The sequence below is a fragment of the Alligator mississippiensis genome, chromosome 11 (assembly GCF_030867095.1).
Source record: "Alligator mississippiensis isolate rAllMis1 chromosome 11, rAllMis1, whole genome shotgun sequence".
In the NCBI taxonomy this organism is placed as follows: Eukaryota; Metazoa; Chordata; order Crocodylia; family Alligatoridae; genus Alligator; species Alligator mississippiensis.
The window spans coordinates 46,777,380-46,800,248 of NC_081834.1; the positions used below are offsets into that span (position 1 = coordinate 46,777,380).

The 22,869-nt window shown below is 54.3% G+C and overlaps 1 protein-coding gene across 2 annotated transcripts in view; it reads right to left on the reverse strand.

Annotated features, from left to right (window-relative positions):
• GABBR1 (gamma-aminobutyric acid type B receptor subunit 1) overlaps positions 1–17,324 on the reverse strand; it is a 42,788-nt gene extending 25,464 nt beyond the window's left edge. For both annotated transcript variants that reach the window (XM_059714196.1, XM_059714195.1), the window contains exons 1-3: positions 17,220–17,324; positions 11,676–11,780; positions 288–363 (exon numbers count right to left, since the gene is read on the reverse strand). In XM_059714196.1, the coding sequence (XP_059570179.1) occupies positions 288–363 (76 nt within the window). In that variant the 5' untranslated portion in view covers positions 11,676–11,780; positions 17,220–17,324. The remainder of the gene's footprint in view (positions 1–287; positions 364–11,675; positions 11,781–17,219) is intronic.
• Between the last annotated feature and the right edge of the window lie 5,545 nt (positions 17,325–22,869).

Consider the following 22,869-nt stretch of genomic DNA (forward strand, 5'->3'; position numbering starts at 1 on the left):
ACAGCCTGAATGAGAGAATCTTTCCTCTGTGTGTGCTGAACTCTTTTTGTGTGCACGTATACATGCAGAGAGTATCCACGAGTGCCTGCATGTGCATGGGTATCAGGGGCAGAGGTGTTGTACATGCATGTGTGTATCCAGGGGTGTTCATGGGATCTGGTTGTGGGCTCCTATGGGATTGTCCAAGCCCACCCCCCAGGGGTGAGCCAGGACACTGGGGGGCAGGATGAGCAGCTCTCCCCATGGCTGCGGAGTGCTACAGCGGGGAGCTGAAGGGTCCCTCGTACCTTCGGTGCTGTTGAGCCGCAGTGCCCCAGCCCCGGGTTCTGCACCTAGTGCCAAACTCAGCAGAAGCAGCAGCATCTGGAGGGGCAAGAAGATGAGGCAGTGAGAAAGGGCCTACCAGAGGAAGGGGTTTTGGCTGCTAATCCCTCATAGCACCCCAGGCACTCTCTGACACAAGGCTACCCCAGGACAAGTGGCCCAAATTTTCCTTCTCCTGTTCCTCCCAGAGCCCCTGGCCTCCCACCCACTAGACCCCTTTCCAGAGCCAAGACAGACCCCCAGCACCCCCCCGGCAGCCCAAGCTCTGTAACCTGTGCACCAGTCAGCATTGAATGTATACACGCTTTTAATAATAAATCATCATCCTTCTCTCTGTGGGACTTGGCATTTTGTCCCCATGGCCTGTCTGCAGGCTGGGGCCCATCTTGCCTGACTCCCCTCAGGCTGATCAGCAGGAGTTTAGCCTGGCTCCAAAGAGCTCATAAATGATTAAGAGCGCTCTAAATCAGAGGCAGGAAGGGATTTATTTTCATCCCTTCGGCAACCCTGTCTGCTATGAATAATCAATAGTTCACAGTATTGCAAATCAGCAGCCTTCACTCATTTGATGGGTTTATTTCTGCAGTCGTACGGTGCCCCCTGCCTGCCAGCAACTGCACTGGCATTCCCGTTTGTGGGGAAAAACCACCATTTTGACTTTTTTTTTTGCTCCCTGTCGACATGAAAAACAAATCTGTCTGCAGAGTGACACTGGCAAAAAGTATATATTCTTTTGGGCCAGGCAGAGAGTCCCGCTGCAGGTCAATGACAGCTTTGTGCTCTGACTTCCGCCTGTCACAGAACAATTCATAATACAGTGTAAAGAGGAACAAGGCTGTGAGTAGAAAGTTGCCTTGACATGAAAAATTGATTTGGAACATGATCCAAACACTTCTTCTCCAGGGTTTTTCTTTTAACCCCTAATAAGGTCCCATCCAAATGGGAAACCACTCATGGGAAGATGCTTGTCCAGAACACCATTTCACTCACGTCGTGTTGCAAAGTTTGGACCTGTTCGTGGCTTCATCCTATTAGTCATGGGGAGTACAGGCCATCAGAGCCCTCTCTTACTATCACTGTTAGCAGTAGAGGTAGTTTGGGGCACTTTGGCCAGGCTGGCAGGAGGGGGCATTTCCCAGCTCACCATCTGACTTATTTTACCCAAGGGTAAACCCCAGCCCCAGCCTGCCGGTCACTGAAGGAACCAAAAGGGCCTTTGGAAGTGGGCACCACCTGGCCAGGGAAGCCCCAGGCACCCACACATCTCCTCCAGCACAGCACAGCACAGCACAGCACAGCACAGCACAGCAGCCACCCTCCCCGTGTGGTGCCACAGGACGACACCCCACACCACTGGGGGCAGAACCATCAGGCAGCCAGAATGACAGCACACCTACAGCCTAGGGAATGACCTGCTGGGTGGCACAGAGGTGGAAAGGGATCTTGGATCCTAGTGGACTCCAAGATGAACATGAGCCGGCAGTGTGACGAAGCCATCAGGAAAGCCAATGGCACTTTATCATGCATCAGCAGATGCATGACGAATAGGTCCAGGGAGGTGATACTTCCCCTCTATAGGGCGCTGGTCAGACCGCAGTTGGAGTACTGCGTGCAATTCTGGGCGCCACACTTCAAGAAGGATGCGGATAACCTGGAGAGGGTCCAGAGAAGGGCCACTCGTATGGTTAAGGGCCTGCAGACCAAGCCCTACTAGGAGAGACTAGAGAAACTGGACCTTTTCAGCCTCCGCAAGAGAAGGTTGAGAGGCGACCTTGTGGCTGCCTATAAGTTCATCACAGGGGCACAGAAGGGAATTGGTGAGTATTTATTCACCAAGGCGCCCCCGGGGGTTACAAGAAATAATGGCCACAAGCTAGCAGAGAGCAGATTTAGATTGGACATTAGGAAGAACTTCTTCACAGTTCGAGTGGCCAAGGTCTGGAACGGACTCCCAAGGGAGGTGGTGCTCTCTCCTACCCTGGGGGTCTTCAAGAGGAGGTTAGATGAGTATCTAGCTGGGGTCATCTAGACCCAGCACTCTTTCCTGCTTATGCAGGGGGTCGGATTCAATGATCTATTGAGGTCCCTTCCGACCCTAACATCTATGAATCTATGAATCTATGACGGGGCATCCACCTGGGGTCTATCCCTGGCTCCAAGAAAAGATTTGGGTCTGGTGGGTTACAGCTGAGGGGATGAAGTAGGACTCCTCGGTTCTGTAGGAGTCTGGCACTGGAAGGGACCTCCTAGGTCTCTGACCCTAGACCCCTGCTGGGAGTCAGGGAGCTCTACAAACTGTCATAGACACACACACCAGAGAAGCAGGGACAGGAAAAGATGTGACAACCCCACTCCTACTTGGGACACTTGCAGATCAACAGCATCCAGACACAAGGGCAGCAGGGACAGACTTGTGCACCCAAAGGAGAGCTCATTCCTTGCAGCAGCTGAAGGAAGGCAACTAAGACACACACACAGGTATGCGCAAGCATGTGCATGCACACGCACGTGCACACACAAAATCAGGCCACCACTCGTCTTGCCTAGCAGAAAGAAGGGACACACAGAAAGACATGAGGACTACCATATTTATTCAAATCCAAGGTGAGATTTCTTTCTCCAGTTAGCATGGGGGGTAGGGGGCTTGTCTTGGATTCAAATATGGTCTGGGGGAAACAGCAGTTCAGCTCTGGCTTTGGCTCCGAGTTCAGGGCTGAAGCCGGAGCTGAGCTGCCACCTGCCCCATATTGCGGGGGAGATGGCATGAAGCCAAAGACAGTGTAGGGGAGACCATGAGGTCGGGGGGATGGACCTGCAGCCTTTTCCCTGGTGCTCCCCATCCCTTGCTCCACTCTCCCCAGCTGCTCTGCTCCTTTACCTCCACTCTGGTCTCTCCAGCCCCAACCCAGCCCAGCCTGGAGCTGCAACCCCTTCTCCCTGGTTGGACTGGGCTGAGGCCTGGCCAGGGCCATGCTGCTGCTGCTAACCTGGAGTTAGAGCAGAGCTGTGGGGTGGGCAGAGAGTTGTTGGGGGGGGGGGGAACGGGACAGAACTAGGGGGCAGAGCAGGGCGTGGCTGCAGGGGAGGGGAACAGGGTAGGGAAGGCATGGAGTAAGGTACGAGCTTAGGCACAGAGGGTACATGGCAGGGGCGGGTGCATGGTAGAGGGCAGGCAAGGGCATGGTGGGGACAAGGGTTAGGGGAGCAAGGAGTGGGGATCTGGCCCCTTGCCCCTACTTTAGACACCAAAGCAGGGGGCCGGGCAAATTTAAGATTACCTTCCACTAACTAGATTCTATACATGGCAAAAGTATAATGCTCTCCAGATGATATAGCAGACAGACAGACAGACAAACACACACACACACACACCCACCACAGTCTGCATCTTGTCCAGCCTGGGGAAAATGGGACATATACTGGGACACACATTCAGAGACAGAGAAGTGGTTAGGCATCCTGCCCTCCCTTCTGCAGAACATTCAGAGATAAAGAGAAAAGTGCTCATCTGTCCAGCTGAGGGAGGCAGCAAGAAAACATCCATACACCTGTAGGGAGACACACACGCATGCATGCACGCACGCACACACACACACACACACACACACACACACACACACACAATCCTTTGTTATTTGAATGGCAACATGGTTTTATTATCTTGTAATTGTTGGTTCTGTAAAACAGCCTGCTTCCCTTCAAGCCAGTGGTTCTCAAACTTTTTAGACTCAAAGCACTGTTCATTAAATTCAAGGCACCCGTTGTTCGGCTCAGGGCACCCCCTGAAAAATCTCAGCTCTCATTTTTCACTTGTTTTCTGACCACAGAAAAGAAATTGAGCAACTCTTCTGGTGCTGAGAATTCAGACAGACCACAGCCTGTCTGAACGCTTTAACACTCTGAATTCCCATTTCAATTCTCTGGGTTGATCTTGTGAATCATGTTAGCACACCAGCATTGCGTAGCACTCCAACAGCATCCTTGAAAGGCTCTCAAGACACCTCAGGGTGCCACAGATCCTGGTTGAAAAATCACTGCTTTAAGCTTTGCTGTATGTAATACCTGCACTGGTAACTTTGGGAAGGTTGTATATTGTTCATGCTGTGTTGACATGTAGAGTTCCTTGCATTATGCTGTTTTTTCACTTCTCTGAACAGTTTCAGCTATCCCAGAGGCTCTTCAGCAGCTGCTTTCCAAAGGGGTTAGGAGAACAGAGGATGCACTGTACCTTCCAGCAAAGAACAGCAAGGAAGCAAACACACAGGGCAGGGCTCATCTTGTCCAGAGTGGGAAGTAGGATAGACACACACGCACGGAGGAACTCTAATCATTCCAGCAGGGATCGAAGGGACAATAACATCCAACAGGGACACACACACACACACACACACACACACACACACACACACTGTTGTCTGTCTTGTCCAACCCAGGCAAGTCACACACACAGGGCACACCTAAGCTTATCCAACAGAGGGCAGTAAAAGTGTGTGTGTACTGACACACATGAAAGTCCTCAATTTGTCCAGAAGATGGCATCATGAATGCACACAAATATTTCATACCTTCCAGCCACAGAAGGCAGGAACATACATACATATACATACACCCAGCACTGCCCATTTTCGCCAGTATGGGGCAGAAGTAAAACCTACACACACACACACACACACACACACACAAAGTGCTCACCTTGTCCAGCAGAGAGCATCACAGAACCTTACACACACACACACACACCCCAGTGATCATCCAGCAGGGGCCAGTACAAACCCATAGACGTATGTAAGGACCATGTCACATGTTACACTTAGCTCCAGTTAACTGCACTTAAAATGTGTTCACAGGTTCAAGCAGTAAAACAATCGCTAAGTGCAATCATATCATAGCAAAATTAGGACTTTCTGTGGAAGGGGTTTCTCCCGATCATATTAAGTAACACATGTTCAGCTATTTTCAAAGCACTCCATGTTTCTAGCATAAGCACGGCTTGATGACTGTCAGTCCTAGCCCCAGCACCCCACTGAAGTCTTGGGGCTGGCCCCAGCATTGCTCTCCCAACAGTGGCAGAGACCCACCTCACTGCAAATCCAGCAGCAGAAGTAGCATCCTCTCCCAGCCTCGGTGCTCTGTATCTTCCTCACCTGCTGCCAGCGGCAGAGACCCAGCTCACCCCAGTGTGCCAGGGGCAGGTATTTCTGGGCTGGGCTGGGCTGGGCTGGGCTGGGCTGGGAGGTCACAGGTAGATATGCAAGTTCTGGTACCCAATGCCAGGGTCAGTATCCAGGGGGACGGGGACAGAGCTAGCTTCAGCCCTGTCCAGAGCAAGCTGAGATCATAGTAAGCATTACTGTGCAATTGTTCAGAACATGTTCTAACTTCTAACATGTCATGGTAATGCTTACTACAATCTCAGATAAGTGCTACGTGCTAAGTGTCCTGTGTGACAAGGCCCACAGATGCACAACACACAACTTGAAAGAAGTTCTCATCTCAACCAGGAGAGGGCAGAAACACACACACACACACACACACACACACACACACACACACACAGAAGTGCAGACACATGCAAACCAAAGCTCATACCTTCTCGCAGGAGAGAAACACATGCACACACACACACCTGTGCACACAGCACTGCCAATTTAATCTAACATGGGCAGAAAGGACACACACACTCAAGCACGCACACAGAAAGTACTACTGAGCATAGGAGTTCCGGTTATGCTAAGCCGTAATTAAGCTGAGGTTCCCAAGAGAAGCTTGGGAAGAATAGACCTCACTGACCTCCGGATGACTTAAGAAGAAATGTAAAAAGCAAAAATCCATTACAGAGCAGAGAAGCTGGTACAAGAAGGGACTAGCAGGAGCAAGTCAAAATAATGAAGGCAAACGCTGAGATAAGAGAGGAGCTGAAGATGCCAGGTGTGCAAACTTGGCAAAAAGAAAAGTAGAAATGGATATTTGAGCAGGAAGACAGATAAACATTGGCATGAAAACGTAGGTGTTTGGGGTAAAAACAAAAGTGCCACATTAGGTGTTTCTTGTAGAAACCCCAGGGAGTGGAACTGATGCACAGTGTTGCTACCTTGTCCCAGAAGTTTTACAGAGTTGGCTGGCTGCTAAACAGATTGGCCATTCTACCATCTGAGTGACAGCAAACCTCTCTGCACTTTTGTCACTGAACATGAATTTGAGTCATTCTTTCTCCACCATGCCTGGACTCCAGACGGCCACCCACTAGCACTGGCCTTCCAGAGTGCCCAGACACCAAAAAACAGCCTAAACACTGAAAGCAAAAGTGAGCAAGAAGCCACCCAAACACCACCACACACCTCAGAACAACACTGAGTACTGCCAACCTCTTCCAGAGGGGAGTAGTGTGCACATACACACATGCACATAAACATGTGTACATACACAATATTTTTATCTGATCCAAAATCAGGTAGCAGAGGTAGAAATATATTAATATGCACATGTGCACATGCATGCATGCATACATACAGACACACACCTGCTCATCACATCCAACAAGGCACAGCACAAACACACAAATGCACATGCATGCATGTGCACACACAGAGCAAGGTTAACACCCTCCTGCAAGGACTACCAAGGAAACACACACACCACACAGCTGGAGAGAAGTGCTCAGCTCATGCAAGTGAGGACATCAAGGACACACACACACACACAAACTAGTTTCTCCAGTCGAGAACAGCAGAAACACAAACACATTCTGACAGACTCATCCCCTCAACAACAGGCAAACAAACTTTCACACACAAACACCCAAGAGTCATACAAGAAAAGTTGGAGAGCAGTGAGTTTAAGGGGGAACATGAGCGGTTTCCAAATACTTGAAAGTCTGCTATAAAAAGAGGAAGAATAACTGTTTATGATGTGATCGGAATAAAAGAGACTTACTTGGAGGGATAGTTCACATGACTGGAGCACTGTCCTGGATGGGTATAAACTGTTGAGGAAGAACAGGCAGGGGAGAAGAGGAGGAGGAGTTGTTCTTTATGTAAAAGAGCTGGATGATTGCTCAGAGCTCCAGTATGAAACTGGAAACAGGCCTGTTGAAAGTCTGTGGGTTAGAGTCAGAGGGGAGACTAACAAGGGTTGTCATGGTGGGTGGGTGTTATGGACCACCAAACCAGGAGGATGAGGCTTTCTCCAAAAAGCCAGTGCAAGTTTCCCATGTTCTGGTTCTCATGGGAGACTCCAATCACCTTGACATCTGCTGGGAGGGCAACACAGCAGTGCACGGGCGATCCAGGAAGTTGAAGGAAGAACCAAACCCAGCAGCTTAGAAAAGTTGACTTTTGTCTTGTAGCATGTGTTTCATTTCTCTTTAATTTCATGTTTTAAAAAAAAATGTTGTAACTGTTTGAGCTGACTCTGGGTTCTGGGACAAAAGCCAAGGAGAAGAACTGTTCAGTTTTGAATGTTGTTCCTGGGCTTAGGCCTTACGAGGAAAGGCTGAAAACTATGGTTATTTAGCCTGGAGAAGAGAAGACTGGGGGAGGGGTGGTATTTGAAAAGTCTTCAAATACTTGAAGGGCGATTACAGAGAAGATAGAGATGGGTTCATCTCTGTAGCTGTAAGGATCAGGACTAGAAGCAATGGCCTCAAGCTGCAGCACAGGAAATTTAGGCTGCAGATTAGGAGGAACTTTCTGAGTATGAGGGTGGTCAAGCACTGGAAGAGGCTACCTAGGGAAGTGGTGAAATGTCCATCCCTGGAAATTTTCAAAAGCAGGTTAGACAGACACTTGGCTGGGATGGCTTGGTCATGGATGATTCTGCTTTGAGCAGGGGCCTGGACTAGATGACTTTATGAGGTCCCTTCCAGCCCTACTTTCCTATGATCCTATGATCATATACTACCTCCCACTATTCGTTATAATAATTTATCACAGTGTTTTAATTACTTTTGGTAATTAGCATACCTAATCTATTAAAGCCTCTCTCTTTAGGGTTCTAATAAATTAAGGTTTATAATCCCATTGTCTGATAACATTTGATCAGTATTGACTGAGTATTTTCTGATCAGTCAAATACCCCACCTGAGTCAGAACAGTATGCTAATGGGACAAGCTGCCCAGGTAAATTGTGGACTCTCCCTCACTGGAGGTTTTCAGGAAGAGGCTGGATGGGCGAGTGCCTGGGAGGGTGGAGGAATCGTGCAGCCTGTACTGGCACAGGGGGTGGGACTGTGTGAGCCTTGGAGTCCTCCTAACTTGACAGCTCTATGAGTCCATCTCCTCCCGCAACAGTCAGGTACAATATGCACGCGGTGTCTCCTCAGAGCTCACCCCCCACAATGGCAGGGAGCAAGAAGGACACAAACCTGCTCAAGGATTCATCCTTCTGATGGGAGCAACAGGAAGACATGCTCATCTATGCATGCACACAGTGAAAATGCTCCTCTTCTAGGACAGCACTGGTAGGCACCTCCTGAGCCATCGAGTCCAGTCTCCTGCATTTCCAGGCTACTGTTTGTCCAAGAAATCCCCAAAATCCCCACTTTGAGCCCTCACATGTGGTGGCGTAACTAAGGAGGTTCAACTAGGGCAATCACCCCAAATGCTGAGTTGGGGGGTGGGGAATAAGGGAAAGTCACTGCTTCCCTCTATATGGCAGGTGCACCGGGCACCTGGCTGCACCATTACTCTGCTCACACACCCCACCAGGCATATGGTACAACACGTCACAGGTGAAAACAGAGGAGAGGAGGGCACTGCCAATGCCCTGCCCCTGCTGTAACCAGGAAGGAGCTGGTGATATCCTCTCAGAGGACCAGCAAGGTCTATATTAGAAAGGAAAGTGAAAAATCCCACAGCCCTAACCAGTCTGACCAAGGGAACAAATTCCACATTTGACAATTGGTGTGAGCCTGAGGTAGAGAGCAAGAGCCTCTGCCCAGAATCCTCTAACCGGTATCCTCCCCCCCCCCCCGAACCCCCCCCCCACCAAAAAACAACCCAAACTGGTAACATTTGTGAGGGGGAACATTTACTTGGTACATTCAGTTGGTAACCAGACAATGCCCTGAGGTATGGGATCACCAGACACACACTGCACTGTAATAGATACATCTCCACACCCCAGCCTGGAGAGTGCAAACACTTGACAATACATCACACCCACCAAGTGTTGAGCCAGAACCCCCTGTCCCATCACACCAACCTCTCTGCAAATCAAATGGATCTGGTTCAATCATAAGATGTGGGTTTCTCGTCCCTTTCCCTTTGCTTGGAAGACTATTCCAAAACTTCCCACAGGGCACAGCAAGGAAATACATGCACAAGCACAGCCAGGTTCCCGGCATCACAGAGGGGGTAAGAAACACACACGCTAAGCATGGCTCACTGCTTAGCAGAAGGTAGCAAGGGACTGTGTGCATGCATTCACACACACACACACACACACACACACACACACACACACACACACACAGCAGGGCTCTTAGCTCTTACTACCACGGCATACTCGCATATGCAGGAGGTGTTCCTTCCAGTAGGTGTGCATGCATGTGCGTGCACACACATGCACACACACACAAAAAACAAAGTTTATCTTCTCCAGCAAAGAGTAAATGAGATATATATACACAGTCATTCATGTGCACACACATGCAGGCACACACACACACATACACACTATAGACAAATACACAGCAGGTCTCATCCCCTACTGCAGGGATCTATATGGATAATACACACGAAAGGGCTTATAACTCCAGAAGAAAGTGGCAGGGACACACACACAGACACACACAAACACACTGCCAGTCTTGTTCAGAGTGAATCAGACAGGACACACAAAATGCTATTTGTATTTTCCATGAGGGGCCAGAAATGACACATAAGAAGACCCGCACAGAGAAACACACACCCACGTTCAGAAAAATGTTGCTCTTGCCCAGAAAATGACAACATGACCACATGTGTGCTAACAGAACCCTCTTCTGCACACCAGAGGGTCACTAACACTCACTCTCTCTTACGGAAGGACACACACACACACACACACACACACACACACACACACACACACACACACACACACACACACACACACACACACACACACACAGAGTAAGAGATGCTCAATTTGTCCAGCAGGGGGCAGCAAGAAAACATATACACACGCATACACCCAGTTTCTCTCTCTCTCTCTCTCTCTCTCTCTCTCTCACACACACACACACACACACACACACACACACACACACAGAGCAGGCCTCAGGTCCTCCAGCAGGGGACAGAGGATGAGCGCATACTGGAGCACTCCCCTCATCCAGTAGGCAGCAGAAAAGAAACAGATACACACATGTGCGTGCACACACACACAGAGCAGTGGTTAAGTTTTCTAGCTGGGAGAAACACACACATGCAGACACACATACACACACAGATGAGCACTGTGCCTCATCTGGCACAGAGCAGGGGGGACACAAACACAAACACACCAGGGCTCACACTAGGAGTCAGCAAACACTTGCATACACAAACACAGACCAAGGCTCCTGTCATCCAGGAAGGGGCAGCAGAGACATGCACACCCTGTAACCACACCACAGGGCCCATTCCCAAAAGAGGATTGTGCAACTTCCACGTGTCTGGGGGGGACACAGACCTGGGGGCCACACACTGCATAGGTGGATGCCCCCCAGCTCCCCCACACCACTCGCATAGTGTGGGCAGTTTAGCTCCTCCTTCTCCTAGCTGTACACTGCGCAGGCAGGCCCCCCTACCACCCCTGCAGCACAGACAGCCTGGCCCTCCTTACACAGCGCAAACAGCAGAGAGGGGAGTGGGCGCTGTGTGCATGGCTGGGAGGCAAGGGAGCCGTGCTACCCAGTGCCACTCCCCCCACTGCATGCACAACTCAAGCAGCCCAGCTTCCCCCCAGCCTCCACTCCACAGTCCGGTTCCCCCCACCCCACTACATGCAAAGCACCCGCCCCCTCTCCCAGCCACATGCCACCACCCACCTGAAGTGTGAGCAGCCGGGCTCCCTTTGCTGCGTGCAGCCTGGGCACTCCCACCCCTCCTAGAACAGGAGCAACTGGAGCTGGGGCAGACCACATGCTAACCTAACAGGGGCTGCCTGTGGCCTGTGGGCCACCACTTGGACAGCCCTGCCTTAGAGCAAAGAGTCACATAATTCATGTGTGAACACACCCAGTGAAAGGCTCAGCACAAGTGCACACACACAGCAGGGCCCTACAGCAGGAGATAACCCACATCCACACAGATGACCGTGGAGCACCTCATCGCCCTTGCAGAGACAAGCCCAGTAGCCGCCCAGCAGTGCTGCACTCCTTTCTGTACCTTGCTGTGGGGGGCGGGGGCAGCCCTGTTCCCTCCTTACTGCTCTGGAGGAGCTCCTTTGCGTGCAGGAAGGTTGGAGTCGTTCTCCTCACCAGTCTCTCATCCCTGAAAGAAGCAGAGCACAAAATATCCCTGTCAGGCCATCCCTGGCCCCTCCATCCTCCCGTTCCTCCTCACGGCTGGGGGTGAGGTGGAGCTCTCTTTGCTCAGGGATGCAGTGTGAGGGGCTGTCATGGGTCCCTGGGCTCCAGCGCATGAGCCCCAAGTCTCTGAGTTAAGGGGCAGGCTCTGGAGCAGCCACATGCTCCCCAAAACATGCACTGGCACCAGCTTGGGGCAACATGCTAGGTGCACACCCTCCAGATCTGAGAGTGCAGCATTGCACTGACTGCCACAACTGAGGTTCCTCCCCAGAGCTGGGTGCATCTGCCCAGTGCTCTCTGGATGGGTAAGATGAGACTATAGAGCATGGCAAAGGAGAAAGGAAATTCAAAGGTTACCAAAGATAAGGACATGGTAGGATCAGCCGGAGGAGCCCATGGGTGCAGGGCACACTTCTGCAGAGAGGTTTCCACAGCAACAGAGAATAGCTGGAGTCCCAGCAGTTCTGAGCTCCCTTGCAAATGACCCATCTGGCTACGATGGGCTGGACAGGGACCTGACATGGGGCAGATCATGCTGCTGCAGGCCCCCAGCATGGAGCTGGGGTCAGGGAAGGACATCCAGCCAGCATGGCCAATGAGTCACCTCTTTTGCACTGGCCACAGTGGCGTGGGTGGTGCTGGGCTACTGTCATCAGTTCAAGCACAAAGCACCTGACCAAGGGTCACTGACTGCCTAGTGGTGGGCCTACACTCCAGAAGCTGCTGCCTCTGAGCAGGGCTGGCACACTGGGCTGGCTGTGAGGGAGCAACACCTTGGCACGCTTAATTGCCCAGGCAGGGCAGCAAGCGGGAGGGGCAGGCTGCCTCTGCACTGCACCTGAAACCGGAGAGCCCCATGAGACAGCTCTGCGGCAGGCAGCCTGGCTCCCCACGGAGGCAGGCGCTTGCCAGACAACACCGCCCATTATTTACACGCCTACAGGGTGGGACACGGCACAAGAAGACATGGGGCTCAGAGATTCTCAGCATAGCCCCCATGGTGTCACCCCTCATTGCAGTGGCGACAGGGCCAGATCCCAGATCCCACAAGTTAAACCCAGTGTCACTGTGGGCTGCAAGGGAGATGTGGCTGACTCTGATCTTACATCCCTGATGGTCAAGCTGGAGTCGCACCTGGACTGTAGTGGGGTCGAGTCCAAATTTTAATCTCTTAGACAATAGGATGTGCAAGGGGAAAGACAGACAGACAGAGTCAGTCTCTGGCTTGCTCTGAGAACACCAGAACCACAAGCACTGGCTGAAGCCTGAGGCAAGGACAGCTTTGTGCAACGTCAGCTCACAACTGCCTTTGCCCGACTCAGCAAGGCAAGAGAAGAGAGAAGCCAAGTTCGCCACGGGCAGACACCAGCAGCTGTTCCCCAGCTTGACTCAGGGAGTGGGGGTGGGGAAAAGCTGGGGCAAGACACGTATGCTGTGACCCCTCCATCTCTGCAGCCCCTGGCACCTTCACCAACGGAGGGCTGTGCTGTGGGCAGGGAGAGCAGCTTTGTCCACTATCCGGGGTGTGGGGGAGCAGGCCTCTCTTGCTGAGCGCTCTCTGGGGTATCCCTCTCTAGAGGCTGTGTCAGGATTGGGTCCCCTGTCAGCTGTGGGGGCACTGTCCTGGGACAACTAGGCCAACTCAGAACACTGGAGAGGAAAGCTGTGGACTGGGATGGAGCTGAGCTGAACCATCTCCCCTGCCAAGCTGCCAACATGGCCTGATTGCAGCGGGCACCTGCAGAGACCCTAAACCCATCGCTCAGAGGAGGAGCAGCTGCCCTGAGAGTGATCAGTGCAGTGACACCACCTGAGTGTGCACAGCCAAACCTAGCTGTGCTGAGCAGAGGGAGCTGCCCTGCACATCTTATTTATATGTTGACTCTGAAACCTAGTGAGGACAGTCTGAAGTGTCATCGGTCAATAGCTTTTCTGTTGATCCGAGCACAGAAGACCCGCTCAAACCACTCTGAGCAATGCTCACTCCAGCACCATGTGTGCACAGAAGATACCACTACGTACCCAAAGCATCCAGACCCTAGAAAGGCAAGAAGCATGGGTCTCTGAACCCCTGTCTGTGAAGCAAGGGAAATGTCTCCCCATGCTCTCAGTGAGGTGACAGCATCCCATCCCCTTCCTATCCCCTCCCAGTGCCCCAGGACAGCTGAGTGACCTAAGCACCCCTGCAGGACAGCCATGTCAGAGGGCATCACACACACATTGCCACTTGGAGGAGGTGGGCATGAATACACGTGCACACTTTATATAATGCATACATGTGCCACTTACGTGTGTGCCACGTGTTAAATTCATGTGCACGCATGCTGTACACATCGCATATGCAAGCATACAGCACACCACACACACATGCTGTGAACATCACACGGTGTATCAGGGACACACTCTCAGCACATTCCAGGCACATGACTTGTGCACATCACAAGCTGCAAGCTTCACACACACAGCATATACCTCCTGTATCATATTCAGTGCTCACACATGTAAATAAACAGCAATTCACATTGTATATCTGTCCCACGCACAATACATCTACCTCAGCTCCCACACATACACCTCTCCCCCTCACAGTCGCAGAGCTACCCCCCCGCACACACCCAAACACAGACATTGAACTACTCTCATGCATGCACGCACGCACATGATCCCACCCCCAGCCACCAAAAACTCGCTCTCCACTTCCCATCTTACCCACTCACACTCAGGGAAGCCTACACACATCCCAGCTACCCAGACAGCTGGCCAGGAGACAGTTTTCCTGCCCACCCTGCACAATTTTGAGAGATTTTGGCAGTTTTCCTGTTTCACACCAGGATGCTGCTGAGACCTGGAGAAGCATTTTGTGAGGAAAGAGAGCTCCTCGCCCCAGAACAGCCTGAAGGGATGGGAGATGCAGAATCAGCTGGGAGTAGTGGGGCTGCCCTCACATAGGTGAAGGGTCTAATTCCCAGGCTAGCAGCTATTCTGGTTTCTCTCCCCGGCTCTTTCTCTTTCAGTTTTCATGGAACTTGGCTAGGAAGTGGGAGACCCGCCCATTCTCAAATCCCAGGAGCAAAGACTTAAACCTGGACCTGCCATGTGCCAGATGAGTGGCCTGGCCACACTGGAGCAGGGCTCTCCCTGGGGCAGCTGTTCCAATGTCTGAAAAATGCACTGCCCACTGCAGTGGGGATTTGAACTGGTGCCCGCCCCATGCCAGGTGAATGTGCCAACCACAGGACTCTGCTCACTTGCTCTACTAGTCCATCAGAGATCTTCCCACCCAAGTGGGTCCCCTCCCACCAAATTTTTCAGCTCTGACAAGTCGTCATTTTCCAACAAAATCCTGTTTTCTTAAAAAATCCCCACCCAGCTCTAATTATACACGTCCACAGCAAGCCATGCGCAGGCGCACACACACACCCAGCCCTCTCACACAGACACACAACGTGCTCATCCCACACGCACACACACACCTTGCCCACCTGCACCCACACAGTGCAACCCTTCTGTACATACCACATGCTACCTACACAAGAGCAACAGGCCTCCACACACACACAGCTACATGCACTGTGTGTGCTATACAACCACATACTGCATCCTTTTGTGTACATACCACACTACTGACACACATGGTGTGCCCCTGTGTGTATGCACACAACTACATACACCCTATCCACACTCATCATGACCTTTTGCACGCACGCGGAGAGCTAAATGAGTGCACACACAGAAGCATACACATATAGACCACATTCCTCTAAAGGTGCCTACTGCACACAACCCCAGCACCACAGTTGTACATAGAAAATGTACGCCCTATGTACACGAAGGATCTACACATGCACACACACACTACACCCTTCAGACACCCTGCAACACATCCCCCATACACACACACATACTGCCCACCCTTCACATAACCTACACATTCCCAAACAACACATCCTTCACACACATTATATGCACACACTGCACCCACTCCACACTGCACACGCTACACCTAAGGGCAATGTAAATACACACACACATACACTAAGCACCCTACACATGCACTGAACACCCTTCACGACCACACTGCATGCACTGCACACAAGGCACACATACTACCTACATGCTACACACACGCACAAGTGGCCTGTCCAGGCCCCTCAGCAGCAGCCTCTGCACAGACCCCTCTACCCCAGCCCTCGAGGCAGTGCCCCAATGGGTGGCTGCTGAGCCTCCAACCGTGCCCCTGCAGCAAGCTGGCCCATCAGCCCCACGCCTTGCGCAGCCAAGGCCCAGGTTCTGGGCTGGGCCTGCTGGGGATGGGGGCTGGGACAGGAGGGAGCGAAGAAGCTGAGGGAGGGATGCGGGGCTGTGGGTGCTGCTGCTGGGATGCAGCAATGGGAGGGGGGAGGCCTGGGCTGCGTCCCAGATACGCTGGGGCGGAAGCCACTGCAGCTCCTGAATCTTTCATGGGCTCCGTTATCCTGACAGGGGTTGAGGCGCGGCTGGGCCTGGGCCTGCATCCTGAGCGGAGGCTGCAGGGCTGGAGTGAGGGGCACTGGCAGCACCCCCAGGGGAGGGTCAGGGGGGATGCTGTGGTCAGGAGCGAGGGGCTCTGGCAGAGCTGGAGGGGGAGCCCGGGTCAAGGCAAGCAGGGGGCTGCTGGCTAGGACTGAGGGGCACCAGCAGAGCTGTGCACAGGGCTTCCCCTCCTCCAAGCTGTCTGCTCTCACGTGCCCCTGAGGGGCAATTAGCCCGGGTACTAATCAGAGCTGACAACAATCCCAAAGCTGGTTGCCTAGTTACCCGCTCAGACAGCCTCGGGCCTGAGCACAGGACAGAGACTCCTCCTCGCCCGCCTGGGCCCAGCCCGCGCCGCCCCTCCCGGGGTCCCTCACCCCCTGCAGCACCCGGCAGGGGGCCCCAGCACAGCACTGCCCTGGGGAAGCTCGCAGCACCAAGGTCCTCCGCCGGGCACCAGCCCTGCCGCACCGGGGTAACACAGCACCAAGCTGGGGCACTGCTGCCAGGAAGCTCGCAGCGCTGAGACCCCCCCCCCCCCGGGGCAGTGCCAGGGACCCTGCGCCCGGGCGGGCGGGGGGCTGGGCAGGGCCCGGGGCACGGCTGCGAGGAAGATGGCGGTGCGGGGCAGCGGGTGCCGGGTGCGGGGAGGCAGTGCAGCCGAGACCCCGCTCCTCCCCGCACACCCGGCAGCGCCCGCCCTTGCGGGGCAGGGTGCGGGGCACGAGCGGGGCCGCGTGTCTCCGCCGTGGGCACCCCCCGGCCCCCCGCGCGCCGCCCCGCGCCCAGCCCCGCTGCGGGCAGGCGGGGGGTCCCAGCACCGGGGCCCTGGTGGCAGCGCGCCCGGCCCCGGCCCCGGCCCCGGCCCCGCGCAGGGCGGGGGTCCTACCTCGCCGCTCCGGGTGCGGGTGCGGGCGCGGGGCCCCGTGCGTGCCTGCGTGCGGCCGGGCCGGGCCGGGGCCGGGGCCGGGGCCGGGCTGTCTCCGGCTGAGGCGGCTGCGGAGCCGCGGGGCTGGCGGGGCGGGGCGGGGCGGGGCGGGCGCCGGAGCTGGCCGTGGTGCTCGCGCCGGGCGGGGGGCGGCTCCGCGTGCGCGCGTGTGTGCACACGGCGGGGTGTGCGTGTGCCTGTGTGCGCGTGTGTGCGTGCAGCCTGCCTGCGCGCGTGCCTGTGTGTGCCCATGTGTCTTTGTGTGCGCGTGTGCACGGGCGTGCATGCCGGGTGCGTGCGTGTCCCCGTGCCCATGTGCCCTCCGAGGACAGCAGGGCCCTGGGGGTGCGGCGGGTGCCCGCGCCTGCACACGCACGCTGGGACACACACATGCATACGCACATCTCCACCCCTGCACACTCCCTTAGACGCGCGCACATGCAGTGCCCAGCACACCTCTCACCCCCTTGCCCACACACACATACGCCCCGCCCACCTACACCCACCGCACTGCCCAGCGCCCCCTGAGCACTTGCCCCCCTCGCCGCAGGCCGGGCTGTGCACGCAGCATGCACAGGCAGAGACACGGCTGTGCAGGTGCCCAGTCCTACACATGGGCAGGAAGCGCTGCCCACAGACACCCCCTGGCACATGCCCATGGACACCCCTGCACAGGCCTCATAACCACACTGCTGTGTGCAACCCCTCACACGCTTGTGCTCCCACAGTCTAATGGCACATGGCACTGCCTGTACACAGACACCAAGATACCTGCCACCCCTGCAAACTCACACACACACACACACACACACACACACACACACACACTGTCTCAAATCCACACAGCTTTCTAGGCCTCTGTGCCTGGAGGGGGGCTGCCCCAGGGATAACAAACACACAGAGGCTGGGTCAGCCACTGGGGATGGACCTGGATGGACCCCCCTCATCATTAGCTGCACCCCCCAACTTCTCCCCAGTCTCCCAAAACTGGCTGGGGATTCACCTGCGTGGGGGAGAACCTGAGAGCACACACCGGCATGCAGTGTGCACCCATCACTCACCCCTCTGCAAACACACACACATGCTTTAACCACACATACCGATGCAGTGTGCACCTATCCGCACACCCCTCTATGTTCACCCTCCAGGTGCACACACACATGCACACCATGTGGACCCCCCCTACATGCATGCACCCTCAGCGTGTGTGCCCACAAAAATCAACCTCTTTGTGTCCATGCACATGCACATGGATACATGATGTGCCACCCATGCATGTACTCAGCCCATGGAGGTGCTGGCTTCCTGTTCACAAACACACAGCATGCACGCGTGCACACGCACACACACACACGGACATGGAACCGCTACAGGTACACAAGCAAATATGCATAGGTAGGCACTCACCTAGTGTGCACATGAACTCCATGTGTGCAGTCATGCACTGAACACACACACAGCCCCCTCTGCACACAGCCTCCCACAGGCAGGACCCACATGCACAAGTATTCACAGTCCCTTCAGCTCACATGCATCTGACACTGTCCCTCTTCCTTGGGGGTTCCCTGCTCTGTCCGAGGAATGGGGGTGCAGGCAGTGGGGCTGGGATATGCCCCTCCCTTCCATGTGTCCATCTGTCCATGTGCCCATCCCTTCCCCCATGGCAGAGGGATTAGTGGGATCCATAGATTATCCCCTGTTGGCATTGCTCCCTCAGGAAGAGAAACACACATCACCCAGACCCCCGCAGCCCCTTTCCACCCACTGCCCAATGTCAGCCCCACAAGCCCTCCCAGAGCCAGCCCCACAAGCCTTCCCCTGCCCTGCATCCTCTCCACGTCCCCCTCCCTTCATCGAGACCAACCCCCCCTTGCCTCTCCCTCCCCACCAGGGAGCTCTATAGTGAAAAGTGAGGGTCCCTGGCCAATCCCCCCCCACCAGTGACTGCCCATTTGCAACTACAACCCTAGGGAAACCCTCACAAGTTAGCCCCTGCCCCTGGCCCTGCCCCTGCCCCAACTATTGATCCTGCCCTCAGGCCCAGTGCTGCCTCTGGGCCCAATGTCCCTGTCTCAGACCCTGGTTCCTGCCCCTCCCTCCAGTACTGACCCTACATGGCAAGTCCCACCCCCCGCCAACCCCCACTTACCTCACATGCCAAGGCCCAGACAGTGCTGTCCCCAGAAATCAGCTGTAGCTGTGGTGCAGGACTCCTGGGTTCTTTTCCTAGCCCTGCCTCAGATGTCTTGTCTGACCTTGGGATTGTCCCCACTATGTGCTCCATGCCTCAGTTTCCCCTCTGTATCACAGGGGTGGTGACCAGACCCAGGGAGGGTGTGAACCACACTGTGGTGGCTTGTATGAAGTTCCTCAGAGACTCCTTTCTTTTTTCCTAGTGCCCCCAAGGGAGCCCTGCCCCACAGACATCCACCCTGAAACTCACCCCATAAGATACCTTCCAACCCCAGTCCCACCTCAAGTGCTTCATTTCCTTCTGTGCCTTTCAGCCATGCAAGAGTTAACACGCACACACACACACACACACACACACACACACACACACACACACACTGACTCACTCCTAGACCCCCACCCCCCAAACCCACCCTTCAAATCCATTTGCTCCCTTCTGCCGTGCCAGGGCAGGCTGGCATCAGCCCACGCAGTACACAGTTAAAAGGCTCTGCGGGCAGACCCACTCCCTGCCGCGCCAGAGCTCAGCAGCAAGAGACAGATCGCGCCCCAGGAGCCCTTTGATCCGGGAACAGGCGGCGCCTCTGATCCAGCTCTGGCGCCTGGCTGCGCTCAGTGGGGGGATGTGCTGCCCTCAGACCAGCTGCCCTGTTTGCACAGAGAGAGCAAGGCCGCACAGTGCTGCCAGCCCCTCAGCCCTGATCCACCACCTGGGTCTGCCCCCTGCCCAGCCCTGCCTGGACCCCTCAGCTCTGACGCACCACCTGGGTCTGCCCCCTACCCAGCCATGCCTGGCCTCTCAGGCCCTGCTGCCCCAGCCTTGAGGTCTTTTGCACCTCCCCACAGCTCTGCCACTGCCCCTGAATTCTGACCCACAGTGCCTGTAATCCCAGCCCAGGGCCCCAAAAAGGGAGCACAGTGTTGGGGAAAAGCTCTAGCCCTGATGGGTTTGCATGTAATCACGGCTGTCCCCAACACTGTTAGGGCCAGGGTAACAGCATCATCCTCATTGGCCTGGCTACAGAAATCCTCCATAATGCATCAGAACATGCCTGTGCCTTGCACATACTACATGTGTACACGTGCACACAGTGCACATGCATGCACATGCACTGGACACTACGTGATTTGCATGTGTATGTGTGCACATTACATATGCACATGTGCATGGCTGTAGACATGCATGTGCACTGCACACAATTACACTCCCACTGAACACACACAGCACATGCAGACCACAGACACTTACCGACAGTACACATACATGCACAAAACCCCAGTTGCTTATACATAATCAAGCATGCGCTTACAGTAACTGCACACACGCACTCACAGAGCCCCTATCTCCTATCCAAACATAAACACACTCACTGTAGCTGCCCCCACAGGCCATGGAAGTGAGGACACACACACACACACACACACACACACACACACACACACACACACACACACACACACACAGAGCACACGCTCCCAGTACTGCTGACAGCCCCAGGGAAGACACACTCCCAGCTGCTGCTACATGGTGGCAGCAGCTGAGCTCATGGGCTGCACCCCACAGATGCTCCCCCCCGCCCCCCTTCCACCCTGCCCAGCTGGGAGACAAGCTTCCTCGAGATGGGTGAGGGGAGCCCAAGCATAGGGGAAGAATGACTGTCCCCCCATGTCTGGGAAGCCCAAGCCCTGACACGTATTGACCACTGCAGCTCAGCCACAGCTCACAAGGCTGCTCCCCCTTCAGCCACCCACAAGAGCTAGGCAGAGAGCAGGGGAAGCTGGGCCTGACACAGAGGAACCTCTAACCCACTTGCAGGGTGGCCTGGACCCATCTCCTCTGCTGAGATGGGCTCTGGGAACTAGTAACTAGTAGGGTGAAAGTGCTAGACTTTAGGAAAGCTGATCTCAATGAACTCAGGAGATTAGTCAAGGACGCACTGCAGAGTAGGAGTTTTGAAGGGATGGGAGCCCAAGAAGGGTGGCTGTGCCTTAAGGAAACGATCCTTCGGGCACAAAGCAAGATGATCCCCAAGCGAGGCAAAAGAGGGAAAGGGGCCAGGAGGCTTCCCTGGCTGACCACAGAAATCCAGGGCAGCCTAAGGGCCAAAAGGGGAGCACATAAAAAGTGGAAACAGGGAGAGATCACCAAAGACGAATATACCGCCTCTGCTCGTGCTTGTAGGGAGGCAGTTAGACGGGCCAAAGCTACCATGGAGCTGAGGATGGCAACCCAAGTAAAAGACAACAAGAAATTGTTTTTTAGATATATAGGGAGTAAAAGGAAGGCCCAGGGAGGAATAGGACCGCTGCTAAATGGGCAGAAACAATTGGTGACGGACAGGGGGGACAAGGCTGAACTCCTCAACGACTTCTTTGCCTCAGTGTTCCTAAGCGAGGGACACGACAAGTCTCTCACTGGGGTTGTAGAGAGGCAGCAGCAAGGCGCCAGACTACCATGCGTAGACCCTGAGATGGCGCAGAGTCACTTGGAAGAACTGGATGCTTTTAAGTCGGCAGGCCTGGATGAGCTCCATCCGAGGGTGCTGAAGGCACTGGCCAATATCATTGCAGAGCCACTGGTGGGAATATTCGAACGCTCGTGGCACACTGGCCAAGTCCCGGAGGACTGGAAAAGGGCCAACGTGGTCCCCATTTTCAAAAAGGGGAGGAAGGAGGACCTGGGCAACTATAGGCCAGTCAGTCTCACCTCCATCCTTGGCAAAGTCTTTGAAAAAATTATCAAGGCTCACATCTGTGAGAGCCTGGCAGGACAAATTATGCTGAGGGGAAACCAGCACGGGTTCGTGGCAGGCAGATCGTGCCTGACCAATCTAGTCTCTTTTTATGACCAGGTTATGAAACACCTGGACACAGGAGGAGGAGTGGATGTCGTATACTTAGACTTCAGGAAGGCCTTCGATACGGTATCCCACCCCATACTGGTGAACAAGTTAAGAGGCTGTGACTTGGATGACTACAGTCAGGTGGGTGGCGAATTGGCTGGAGGGTCGCACCCAGAGAGTCGTGGTAGATGGGTTGGTTTTGACCTGGAAGGATGTGGGCAGTGGGGTCCCGCAGGGCTCGGTCCTTGGACCGATACTCTTTAATGTCTTCATCAGTGACTTGGACAAAGGAGTGAAATGTACTCTGTCCAAGTTTGCAGATGACACAAAGCTATGGGGAGATGTGGACACGCCGGAGGGCAGGGAACAGCTGCAAGCAGACCTGGACAGGTTGGACAAGTGGGCAGAAAACAACAGAATGCAGTTCAACAAGGAGAAATGCAAAGTGCTGCACCTAGGGAAGAAAAATGTCCAGCACACCTACAGCCTAGGGAATGACCTGCTGGGTGGCATGGAAGTGGAAAGGGATCTCGGAGTCCTAGTGGACTCCAAGATGAACATGAGTAGGCAGTGTG